This window comes from Anoplopoma fimbria, chromosome 2 (genome assembly GCF_027596085.1).
Source record: "Anoplopoma fimbria isolate UVic2021 breed Golden Eagle Sablefish chromosome 2, Afim_UVic_2022, whole genome shotgun sequence".
NCBI classification, from domain to species: Eukaryota; Metazoa; Chordata; class Actinopteri; order Perciformes; family Anoplopomatidae; genus Anoplopoma; species Anoplopoma fimbria.
Window position 1 is genome coordinate 25,443,696 of NC_072450.1, and position 12,649 is coordinate 25,456,344.

The following is a 12,649-nucleotide window of genomic DNA, read 5'->3' on the forward strand; positions in this document are numbered from 1 at the left end:
ATATAAATGAATTCGAAACTGAATATATACAAGATGAAATATTTTCAACTCTTTTTAAGTGTGGATTTTTCATTTTCTAGCCTCAATATTTACTTATTAAAGAAAATAGTCTTTAAAAATCTTCAAAATTATTATAATTAAGATTTGAATTTAAAATAATTATGAAAATATTTCATAAGAATATGATTTACATATGAAGAATATGTAAATCATATTCTTCCATTTATGACTGAAATGTCAGCTCATTATTGCTTGCTTTAATCTTAAATGTGATCAACTGCCCTTAAGTGTATTTGCAAAAACAGTTACTTTTTTTGCCGAGTCTCTCGAAACTAGAATAAATCACAAATCCATCTTTGTTTAAACGAAGGCTTTCACATTTATTACACAGTAACACCATTTTATATTTTTAGCATCACTTTTTGAAGACACATACAAACGGATGATGGTAGATGAACACAACAGCTACCACAGTAGATGCTGTCCGTAGCAATAACTCAGGTATTTAATCTATTTGTTGATCAACTGTCCCATGTAAGTCCAGCCCGTGCCAGGGCACACTGATCGCCATTATGCAAGTGAACCTGCTCCGCTTCCCCCCTGAGATCTCCGGCGCATGTTGCTAAATTCTTCGCTAAACCCAGACGTTCTGCTCGCTGAAGTCGCAGCAGGTCTGGCCTGTTTACACTGCAGCAGGTAGTATGTTGTCATAGCTTTTAGGAGGTAATGGACACCATGTTGTTAGGACTCAGGATCTCAATCCAGTAACCATCAGGGTCCTGAATGAAGGCCAAGCCTTTCATTTTACCTGAGGAGAAAATAGGAAGAAAAATAATTGATAATGCTGTAAGAATAAACATGTATAATACCTATGTTTTAAAGATTCAGAATGAGTGCTCTCTAATGGCAGTATGTAATGACAACAGGTACTGAGCAGTGGTTTTCTGATATTATGTAATGAGGCAGTACATGGAAAGCTATAGCAGAATATTAGGGCAATAGATCATATTTATCTTTTGTGAATTACTTGTCATTATCTGGTTAGAGTTCACAGAAATCTGCAAACAGCAAAGGCATTGCTTTAATAATCTTGGGTTGATGTGAATGAAAGATGAAGATGTGCTGTGTAGAAATGACTACAGTCTTGGTAGATTTATGGTTTAAAATAATAACACTACTTGTGAGAAAGCTATTTTTTTTTTTCATCTTTACTGTAGTATATTTTACCGCCCACCCCGAGAATTTGAATCAAGACTTTTCTTTCTTGTATACATGATTTCAACCCTTATTACAGTTTTAGTTGGTGACTATTTTGATTGTTTGGGCCAACTGAGTGCCATAGAGAAAGAAATAATTATATATACACTTTACTGAAAAGGCTGTCAAATCTTATCGATTATACGATATATGACCCTCATATTCACAAACACTTTACATCTTACCATCATCTGGCTTCTTGACAAATGCAACTCCTTGCTCTTCAAACAGTTTGCAGGCTGCATAGACGTCAGGAACTGCAATTCCAATGTGTCCTGTTAAACGCCAGGTAGAAAAATAGAGCGCGGTCACTATAAATCCACACTACAGTTGCACAAAGTCTGCTCAGGTGAGCCTTTAAAAGTACCAGTAAACAGTTAAACAGCAACAAAAAAAGGCATAAATGACGGATGAATTGGCATTGTATGAATCTTAAAAAACACAGCTCATGACAGCTAAAATGTAACTGTTAAAACTAGAGTGTGTTTAATCATTTTACGGTGTGTTCCTACATTTTAAGTCAATGGAATCATTTCAAAGTTTTCTTCTTTCAAGAAAACTTTCTCTTGTAGGACAACAAAGTCTTGAAATGTAAATCTAACTTTCCATGGCACTTTAAAAAAAAAGTGTTATAAAAAAAAGGGAAGCAATCTTACCAAAGCCACGTGGATCTGAGTTTCCATTGTGATAAGACTGGCTCTCATCAGCCTCGGAGCCCCAGTTACTGAAAGACAGGAGGGGGACGGGAGGAGGAATAGAAGAAGGTAAGAGCGGAAATGAGGAGAAGAAGAAGGAGGAATTAAAAAAATAAAGCTCATATTGAAGACCCTTACTGAGTCAGCTCAATGGTGGCTCTTCTGGAGAAGGTCCAGGCCGTCTTCTCCTTCACATCTGTGGGAATCTCCTTCTTGTCCTCGTAGCCCAAGAAGAACAGTGAGAAACGCATGGAGGGGAAGTCAAACTTCTGCATAAGCCTGGAAGATATTGCACACCAGAGAGAAAAAAAAACACTTTAGCCACCAAGTGAAGCTTGTTTATGGGATAAGTTCTCATCAACACGCACACAAACAAGCAAGAACAGCTCCAAAAATGTTCATTGTGTCACTTTTTTAGGACAATTTAATGCAAGTGGATATGAAGATTCATTGAACTGAAGACATACTCACGTCATGCCGAGGATTCTAGTGTAAAAATCCAAGGATTTGACTGGATCTTTAACCCGCAGCATAGTCTGCTGCATCATGAAATCCTAAAACACAGAAACACAAAAAACAGAGCTTTATGACACTGTAAAACAAGCAGTCAGCAGCACTAGGAATCTAGTTTGCATGTTAGCCAACGCCACTCTTTTTCCTGTTATGCTAATTCCCTGTGAGCAGTACACTGTATGTGCATTTAAAGTTTGCTTCCCCCACCGAAAAAAATGAAATGACATGAATACACATACAAAAGGATTAACACTTGAGATGTAAGGTACAGCGGGGATAGTTACAGATGTGAAATATAAAGCAGTGTATCATATAATTCTGTTGCAAAGCCACGAGAGGCTTTCAAAACACATTTGCCTGCAGGGTAGGACGAATTCCAACAGAGGAAAATTTGTGGCCTGGCACTCCCTCGAGGGATTTCAGCCAAGCTACACCTCTGTGCAACAAGGCGTAAATACATCTATGTGAACTATGCCTCGGTCAGTATCACCACACGGAGCAGACCAGGCCTGCTTGGATAAGTGAAGTCTGATGATGTCCTGAAATGTGTGCCGTACTAGGGGCCAGTTTAACAGAAGCGTTTTGCGAATAAATACTAAAAGCATCACATTTCACAAGGGGTTGCTGCTCATCAATTCTAGAGTCCTGCAGGGATCAGGCGTGGCCATGGACGGGTCAGAAGTTCACGCGTCTTTTTTGATTGGTTTAATGTGTCACAACTGATGCGAGAGGAAAATATCTCATAAATTGCAGCTTGCATGTGGCAAACTCCGTGTAGCTTGTTTTCTCTCTGATCCTGATGTTGTATGAGTGCGAAAACAGAACTGGGCTCTGTGCGTGGTTCACAGTTGAGTGTTATCTCTGTGGTTGCCGACTGTTTCTCTTTCCTGCGCCCCTTCCTACAGCAGTGTCAAATTTTCACTATGTGCAAAAGTGTCAACACATCCATAGAAACCCCCCCAAACACTGCTGCGGCACAATCCGTCTCCCCACTCAACCACGTCCACACGTTGCAAACAGTCGCAGTTCTGTCGCCTTGTAGCTAAATTCATTACTTCTGTGAAGGGATGACACAGAAGCGGTGCATTTGGCGACGCTGTCACGCTCTGATTATGTGGAAAAACTCTAAGCAAACAAACAGCAGAGAAGTGGATCACGATGCAACAGAGGTTTCTATTGATGTCCATCCAGTATCATGAAGTCTCTCAGATGTGGACTCTGATCTCTGATTCTGCTCCCACTATAGCTGGAGACACATTCTTGAAGGTGTTAAGCGTGGAGTTTGATGATAGACCTCTTCAAGAAGTACTACCCTGAGCCTTCCACTTAGCACTTATTGTATTCATATTAGTTTGTTGCACTTATTGTTCATATTAGTTTGTTGCACTTATTGTATTCATATTAGTTTGTTGCACTTTATTAGTTTGTTGCACTTATTGTATTCATATTAGTTTATTGCACTTATTGTATTCGTATTAGTTTGTTTCTGCACTATACTTTTGCTCTGGTTTCTGCTCTTAGATGCTTGTTTAAGAAAGGAGATGCACTTATGACTTCTGGTGACTAGTAGTTCTCTTGAATACCTATGTTGAATACACTTATTGTAAGTCGCTTTGGATAAAAGCGTCTGCTAAATGACTGTAATGTAATGTTATGTAATGTAATGTAAAGTAATGTAATGTAATGTAAAGTAATGTAATGTAATGTAATGTAAAGTAAAGTAATGTAATGTAATGTAAAGTAATGTAATGTAATGTAATGTAAAGTAAAGTAATGTAATGTAAAGTAATGTAATGTAATGTAAAGTAATGTAGTAAATGACCCCCAGAGCAAATATTTAAAGAGTTCAACTTTTTTTTTTTATTTTACAAGGGCTTGCAGAATAGAAGGAATCCCCAGAGTCCAGACAATTTGGGAGATATGGAGATATAGATCTGCCCCTGAGCAGAAATGGATTGTTTATATCATTGGGTATGGTGTACACACAGTGTCAGTGGAAGAATGCAGGCAACACAGTTGGGAGGGAAGTTGAATGACAGGCAGTGAGGACAAAAACATTTATAGCATCAAAAAAAGGTGCATAATAAACTTGTGGACGCTGGCCTGGTTAGCTGCAGCGGCTAATGCTTGCAACACGTCCCACATTTACGCCGCAGACAGAAAGTATACGTCATTCTGTAACAACTATTGTTGTGTCTGGTGTTAAAAAGGACAAAAGTCAACTTACCTTGGTGATTGGATCTGCATCTTTACAAGCTGACGCCGCTGCCTCGTCCGACAGACCTTTGTCGCTCATTTTTGCTGACAGACTGTACAAAGCTGGAGCAAAGCTCTGCGGGACTGACTGACTGACTGGGAATCAGCTGCGGGGATCTTTAACACAGAGACACCTTCCGGTACTAGATTTCAAAATAAAAGGCATGTATTCGGAGTGTGCGATTGATCCAGTCTTTACGGTAATGCAAGAGCATATTCGTCCACTCTGAAGTTGTCGTAAAATCCTGCAAGTAACACTTCAGGTCTGGATTTCAAAGTAAAGGATTCTGGTTCAACTCTCATGTGGTATTAAAAAAAAAAACATTCTTCCATAAGTAGTTTATGAAACTAATATTTAATACTTAATACCTCTTAGACTATCTGCACACATACTATGAACTACTTTTACTGTGTGCTTTTTGAGTAATCCAAGTCTCTTTCAGTGACCAAGACTTTGATGTGGTATTAAAACACTTTTTTCCATAAGTAGTTTATGAATCTAATATCCTTGGACTAAGTACTTCTTAGGCTACTCGGACAGATATTATGAAGTAATTTTACTGTTTACTTTTTGAATAATCATATGTCAAAATCCCCCTCACAGAACAAGAATATGCCTTTTTTGTCTTACTTTGACGTTAAATAAAAACCCTTTCTTCCATAAGTAGTTTATGGTTCTGATATATTTTGACTAAATACTTCCTAATCTATATGCACAAATACTATGAAGTACTTTCACTGTGTACTTTTTGAGTAATCCACGGTCAAAGTCTCTTACAGTGACCAAGATTCAGCCTTTTCTTCTAACTTTGATGTGGGATAAAAACACTTTCTTCCATAAGTAGCTTATGAATCTAATATCCTTGGACTAAGTACTTCTTAGGCTACTCGGACAGATATTATGAAGTAATTTTACTGTTTACTTTTTGAGTAAACATATGTCAAAATCCCCAACAAGAATATGCCTTTTTTGTCTTACTTTGACGTTAAATAAAAACCCTTTCTTCCATAAGTAGTTTATGGTTCTGATATATTTTGACTAAATACTTCCTAATCTATATGCACAAATACTATGAAGTACTTTTACTGTGTACTTTTTGAGTAATCCACGGTCAAAGTCTCTTCCAGTGACCAAGATTCAGCCTTTTCTTCTAACTTTGATGTGGGATAAAAACACTTTCTTCCATAAGTAGCTTATGAATCTAATATCCTTGGACTAAGTACTTCTTAGGCTACTCGGACAGATATTATGAAGTCATTTTACTGTTTACTTTTTGAGTAATCATATGTCAAAATCCCCCTCACAGAACAAGAATATGCCTAAACACTTTCTTTCATAAGTAGTTTATGAGTCTACTATTTTTAGACTGAATACTTCTTGGACTACTTGCACAAATACTATAAAGTATTTAGTAACCCTACAGTATATAGGTAGGCCTACTGTACCACACGTCACTTTTTTTGTTTTAAATTATATTTAGATGCTGTTTGTACTTTTATTTAAGAAACATTTTGAATGGAGTTTTGTTTTCACTACTCATCAATGTATTAATTGATATTATTATTTTTCTTATAATTTTTGTGGTTCACCTTGTAAGGCAATCATCAATGTATTATTTATTATATTTTTTTGAAATTATTATTTATTTTTTTTCTAAATATAATTTAAAACAAAAAAGTTAATGTACTGTGACATTCCATCCCCAGATTGGTAGGATTGGTGTATCAAACTGAAACATGATGTTGGAAATATTCAAGTCCATATTTGTACTGTTTCTCTGGAAGGGATTTGTCATTAATTCAAAAAGTGCACAGTAAAAGATCTTCCAAGTTCTTTTTGCAACTATTCTAAGAAGTAATAAGTCAAAAAATATTAGACTCATAAACTACTTTTTTTTATCCCACATCAAAGTTTGAGGAAAATGCTGAATCTTGGTCCCCTGAAGAGACTTTGACCTTAGATTATTCAAAAAGTACAAAGTAAAAGTATTTTATAGTATTTGTGCATATAGGTTAGGAAGTGCGTACTCAAAATATATCAGACTCATAAACTACTTATGGAAGAAAGTGTTTTTATTCAACATCAAATTTAGACAAAAAAGGCATATTCTTGTTCTGTGGGGGGGATTTTGACATTAGATTACTCAAAAAGTACACAGTAAAATTACTTCATAATACCTGTCCAAGTAGCCTAGGAAGTACTTAGTCCAAGAATATTAGATTAATAAACTACTTATGAGAGAAAGTGTTTTAATACAACATCAAAGTTGGAGAAAAAGGCTGAATCTTGGTCACTGGAAGAGACTTGGATTACTCAGAAAGTACACAGTAAAAGTAGTTCATATCATTGCTGCAGGTAGTCTAAGAGGCACTAAGTATAAAACATAAGTTTCATAAACTACTTATGGAAGAATGTTTTTTTTCATCCCACATCAGAGTTGAACCCAAATACACGAGATCCTTTACTTTGAAATCCAGACTGGAAGTATTCCTTGAAGGGATTTGCGGTAGCTTTAAAAGACGAGTTTTCCATTGCATTACCGTAAAAACTGGATGAAACGCACACTCAGAACACAGCGTCAAAAAAGCATTCCCGCAAATTTGAATGCTGAAAGGGCCTGCAGAGCATGCTGGATCTGTACATCCAGAGGTGCGTGGACATTGGAGGCAGGCTGAGAGCACGCATGGCCCCTGCAGGCGCAAGCTTCCAGAAAACCTTGTGGCAAATAATCGATTATGCATCTCTTTTTGTAAAATTGCCAATGTTCAAAATCTACAAAGTTGATCTCTCTTGAGTCAAACTTAGCTAAGCTTTCCAATAGATTCCAATTTTTCAGAAATGAGTTTAATGGTTAAAAAGCATACTAAAATTGTAAAACCTGTTGGAAAGTAGAGTAGATAAAGATAAAGATAAAGAGGTTTTTATTGTCATTGTAGTGATACAATGAAATTCCGTTTGGTAGCCCTCAGCCAGCCAGCAGCAGCGAACAACAAACACAATAACAACAATATACAACACAATAACAACAATATACAAGATAAAAATACACAAAAGGAATGAAAACTTTACTATGTACATCACATTTGTGCAAACAGTGCAGTGTAAACATTTGTTTTGGCAGTGCAAACAGAGTATAAAGTATGAATTTTCAGCAGGTTGATGGGGGGTGGTGATGGAGGCCACAGCTCTGGGGAAGAAGCTGTTCCTCAGTCTGTTTGTGTGAGTTTTTATTGTTCTGTACCTTCTCCGATGGCAGGGGGACAAACAGACTGTGACCTGGGTGGGTGGGGTCCTAGCTGATGTTGCTAGCCTTCTTGTGTAGAAGACTCGCATAAACCGTGTCCAGAGCCGGGAGCTTGGTTCCTATGATCCTCTGAGCTGTTTTAACTACCCGGGCCAAGTCTTTCCGGTTCTCTGCTGTGCACCACAGTGGTGCAGTGGCAGAGGATTGTGGCTGAGAGTAGAGTTTGGCTTTTTTGAGTTTCCTCAAGAAGAAGAGCCTCTGTTGGGCTTTCTTCACCAGGTGGGAGGTGTTAAGGGCCCGTGTCAGATCCTTTGTGATGTGGATTCCCAGGAATTTGATGTCACTTACACTCTCCACCTCTTCACCATTTATGTGGAGATGGGGAGGTGTGGTCTTCCTGGTTCACCTGAAATCCACGATGATCTCTTTGGTTTTTACAGTGTTAAGGACCAGGTTATTGTCAGTACACCACTCAACCAGATGTTGTACCTCCTCTATGTAGTGCGCCTCCTCGTTGTCTGATACTATACTATAGTGGTGTCATCAGCAAACTTCACTATAGTGTTAGAGGAATGGATGGGTGTGCAGTCATGGGTGTAAAGGGTGAAAAGGGCAGGACTGAGCACACAGCCCTGCGGTGCTCCTGTGTTCAGGATGAGGGTGGAGGATGTGCGGTTGCCCATTCTGACGGTTTGTGGTCTGTTTGTGAGGAAGTCCATAATCCATGAGCAGAGTGTAGTGGGTAATCCAAGGTTATTGAGTTTGTTTACCAGTTTTTGGGGGACTATTGTGTTGAAAGCGGAGCTGAAATCAACAAATAACATCCTGGCGTAAGTGTTTGGATGCTCCAGGTGGGACAGGGATGTATGAAGTGCTATTGAGACAGCATCCTCCGTAGATCTGTTTCCCCGGTAGGCAAACTGGTGGCTGTCCAGATCAGTGGGGATGTTGGCCTTGATGTGTGATAGTACAAGTTTCTCAAAGCACTTCATCGCAATTGGTGTCAGGGCTATTGGGCGATAGTCATTGAGACCTCTGACTGTTTGTTTTTTGGGCACGGGGGTAATGGTAGTGGATTTGAGGCATGTGGGGACCACAGACTGTTGCAGTGAGAGGTTGAAGATGTTGGTAAACACCCCTGCTAGTTGGTCGACACATGACTTCAGTGTGCGGCCTGATACCCTGTCTGGTCCTGCTGCTTTGGTGATGTCAATCTTCATCAGAGTGGATCTCACCTGGTGGCGCTGTAGGACGAGTGCAGGCTCCTCCCTTGGTGGTGTTGTCTTAGTTCGCACTCTGCTGGTGTGGTTGTCAAAGCGAGCAAAGAACTGGTTCAGGACATCAGGAAGCGTGTTGTTGGGTCCCATAAAAACACTTCTAAATGACTTGTTTTCATAAAAATAATATATGGTGGACAACAGGTGACACATTTTACTTAATAGGATGTTTCTGAAGAAAGTTTGCTTCCTAAAGGGTCTGTAGACTCAGTATTTAAAGTGCAGGTTTTAGTCATCAGATGGAATGTTTTTCCAACTCTCAGGCTGGTTCTACCATTTTCTGAGAAGTTATGACCATTTGAGAGAATAACAATTGGGTACACAATGTGTTTCTTAGAGTACTGTCGTTTAGCGTCTCTCAACGCCTTGCTAAACCTGTATTTTGACTCTTTAATCGTGTCCTTTTCCCCACTGCTAAATGCCATTGTCCATTTAATCTCCATTGGCCTCACTTTGAATTTGAAAAGGTTCCATTTCTCTATCTGGATTTAAAGTTAAAAAATAAAGAGAAAAGACTGGTATGGCAATTTGCCATTTGGGTAAGGACAATTGGCCTGAATGACCAGATGGCAGAAAGTGTCCCGAACGGCAGTCCATTTTTGTATTCTTCCTTAAAGAACTTGCAATTGAGTTGTTATCATGAAATTGAGATATAGTCCACAACAGAGCTTTTTTTGAACAAATTGAAAATAAATAAAGAAATAAAGGGGTTTGTGTGTGTGTGTGTGTATTTGTCTGTAGTTGGGGCTGCAGCACTCTCTGCAGTATTCATAGAATCAGAGGCAGACTCTCTGGCACCGCCCCTGAACAGCTTAGCCAATCAGAACAGGGCTTGAGTGGACTTACCCTCTCTCTCTCTCACAGCCACAGCATTTAGTTACCTGATCCTCCAGAGAGAAACACATGCTTCTGTAAAAACTATCTCTCTCTTTACCTCCCTTCTTTTCAGGTAAATTGAGTTCAAAACCTTTGTTATCTCTCTGTAGCTATTGCTCTCTTTTCCTCCGTTTTTTGTTATGTATTGAACTCAAGACATGAGTGTGTGAGTGCAGGGATCAAAGTTAAGCAGTATACAATTTATAAATGGCTCAATTCGTGAATTACACATTAGCTAACTAATTTTACTGTTTTAAATGTGAGATATATTGAAGTCGGCAGTTTTTTTCTGGTTGTCGAATATTTATAGGTGCAATATGGTTAAAAAAAACCCAAACCTTTTTCTGATCTACTTAATTTTTGCAGTTTTATCCATGTGTGGGTTCACTGCTAAAATGTCAACCTCATAGCTCAAGGTATAGCAGAATTATCGCCACTTATTACCGTTTGAGATGTTTCAAGAGGATCTTTTTCGTGCCATATGCCTTGCTGTTCAGCCCAAGTTAGTATTTGCTAGTATTCATCACCTATGTTTTTTGTCTAAAGATGTCTCTTTTTCTTGTTTTGTTCTTTCAGAAATGTCCCCGCCAAAGTTAATCATCATCTGCCCACTGTGCCTCAATGACTACGCGGCCTTGCCAAATCATCTCACGAGGTCACACAGGGTCAGAAATACCGAAGAGAGAAGACTAATTCTCAACCTCGGAACCGGTCGCGTAAACATCCGTTTGGAGGCTTGTCCAGTCTTGGGCTGCAAATATAAGAGCACAAGACTGGACAAGCACATTCTGGATGGCCACGCAGAGCTCAGTGAGGACCGCATCCAGTTCCACCTGCAAGCTGTAAGACAGCAGCTCACTTTGCGTCTCCTGGCGGCTCTGAGGGCATCGAACCCTTCCGTCCCTATGGTAACGGAACTTGACCTTGAGCTGAAGGAGGGGGAGGAGGAGCACAACTTGGCACAATCTATGAAAGGAGAGGAAGAAGGGGGATTTGCAGCAACCCAAAATGCACCCATCTAAGGGAGACCAATAAGTGTCTGTCAGAACGGGCAAAAAGTCTGGAGAATGAGCTGTCCAGGGCCCTTAAGTTGTCCCAGAGGCTTGCGAAAAAGCTCCGCCGCGTCTCCTCTGCACGTAAAACGGTGAGTGCAGAGCCGAAGCCAAGTGAAGCTGGCAGCGGGGCAGGTGAAGAGGAGACATCCGACAAATTTTACGCTCTGATGCTGGACACCGCCCAGGCCAAAGAGTTGTGGAGGCAGTTGGAGCATTCTCCCATCACCCCTGCCTCCTCCTCCCCGGCCTCCATCTCGCTACTCGAGTTCACCTCTGCCTCATCCTCTAAAAAGAGGAAAATCAAGAGGGCAGGACGGACTGAAAACTCAGACAGTGATGGACATGTATCCGACCAGGAGTTGGGCGACTCCTACAAAGAGGAGGATCAAGAGGACATAAACATAGAGGAGTTCCCCCGGGATGTGGAACGTGTAAGTAAAGATATCTATTTTAAAGTTGTGCGACATCAAACCTCAAATCGAGATACTCAACGTGTGTTTTGGGTTTGTCTTCCTCACTAGACTGTCTAAATAACTGTTCAAAATGTAGCTAACTTTCCTTCTATAGGAAGTCTATTTGGCTGGATGATTATGAAAAACTTGAGTTGTGTTTTAGGAAAGGAACCTTCTTTGTAGCAGTTTTTATTTGCCAGGCCTGGGAGAGAAGGCAGAATGTTTTGTTTAAGATGGCGCGGTGAAGCAACCGGTTGTTTTGTAATCAAATGTGACCTGATGAGATGTGGATCCACTGCAACTGTACTGTCGGGCGGCTGTGGCGTAGTGGAGAGCAAGGTAGTTCTCCATTCAGAGGATCGGTGGTTCGATACCCGGCTTCAGCAGTCGATGTAGCACACTTAACCCCAAGTTGCTCCTGAAGGCTTGCCATCGGTGTAGACTGGATGTTGCATGAATGTTAGTTAGAGTCTGATGGTGGCACCTTGCATGGTAGCCCTGTCATCAGTGTGTGAATGGGTGAATGATCTGTAATATACTACTGATATAATACTGTAATATACTACTGATTGTAAGTCGCTTTGGATAAAAGCGTCTGCTAAATGACTGTAATGTAATGTAATGTTGGTGTCTTGTAAACCCATGAGGGTTGGGCACGTTTTTGTGCATGACACGAAAATAAAAAAATATCTATCTATAGGTTTATTGATGATTGTTTTATAAGTATTATTCAATTTGATTCATAGTTGTACATGATGTTTATATATTTTCTTGAATAAATCATTTTTTTGCTGATATCGATCACTGCTTGTTCACTTAAAATGTCATGGGTGGTTACCAATGTCTGTCCAAAGGGGTCTTATTTGTCCTACTGACATTCGGGACACATTCTGCCATTTGAGTAAGCACAATTTGCAGCCATGTCCACTCCATACAAATGTGGTCAAAATGGCAGATTCCTTATTTCTTGAGATCTGCTATTGGGACTACATTTTGATGGGCTGGTCATGTAGTCAATTGTCT

The 12,649-nt window shown here is 39.7% G+C and overlaps 1 protein-coding gene across 1 annotated transcript; it reads right to left on the minus strand.

Annotated features, from left to right (window-relative positions):
- Window positions 1-262: 262 nt before the first annotated feature.
- On the minus strand, window positions 263-4,828 carry LOC129104332 (lactoylglutathione lyase-like). The gene is made up of 6 exons (XM_054614967.1): window positions 4,693-4,828; window positions 2,424-2,506; window positions 2,091-2,231; window positions 1,914-1,981; window positions 1,443-1,532; window positions 263-808 (listed from the first exon to the last, which is right to left on the minus strand). The coding sequence occupies exons 1-6, from the start codon at window positions 4,759-4,761 to the stop codon at window positions 717-719; spliced, it is 543 nt and encodes a 180-aa protein (XP_054470942.1). The 5' UTR covers window positions 4,762-4,828; the 3' UTR covers window positions 263-716.
- Between the last annotated feature and the right edge of the window lie 7,821 nt (window positions 4,829-12,649).

Bases quoted from the DNA above. Each gene is read 5' to 3' on its own strand.
- LOC129104332 (XM_054614967.1), bottom strand. From the start codon at position 4,761: ATGAGCGACAAAGGTCTGTCGGACGAGGCAGCGGCGTCAGCTTGTAAA. The intron at 2,232-2,423 runs GTGAGTATGTCT...AATATCTTCCAG, and splicing joins ACTAGAATCCTCGGCATGAC to GCTTATGCAGAAGTTTGACT. The intron at 1,533-1,913 runs GTAAGATTGCTT...GGCGTTTAACAG, and splicing joins CTCAGATCCACGTGGCTTTG to GACACATTGGAATTGCAGTT.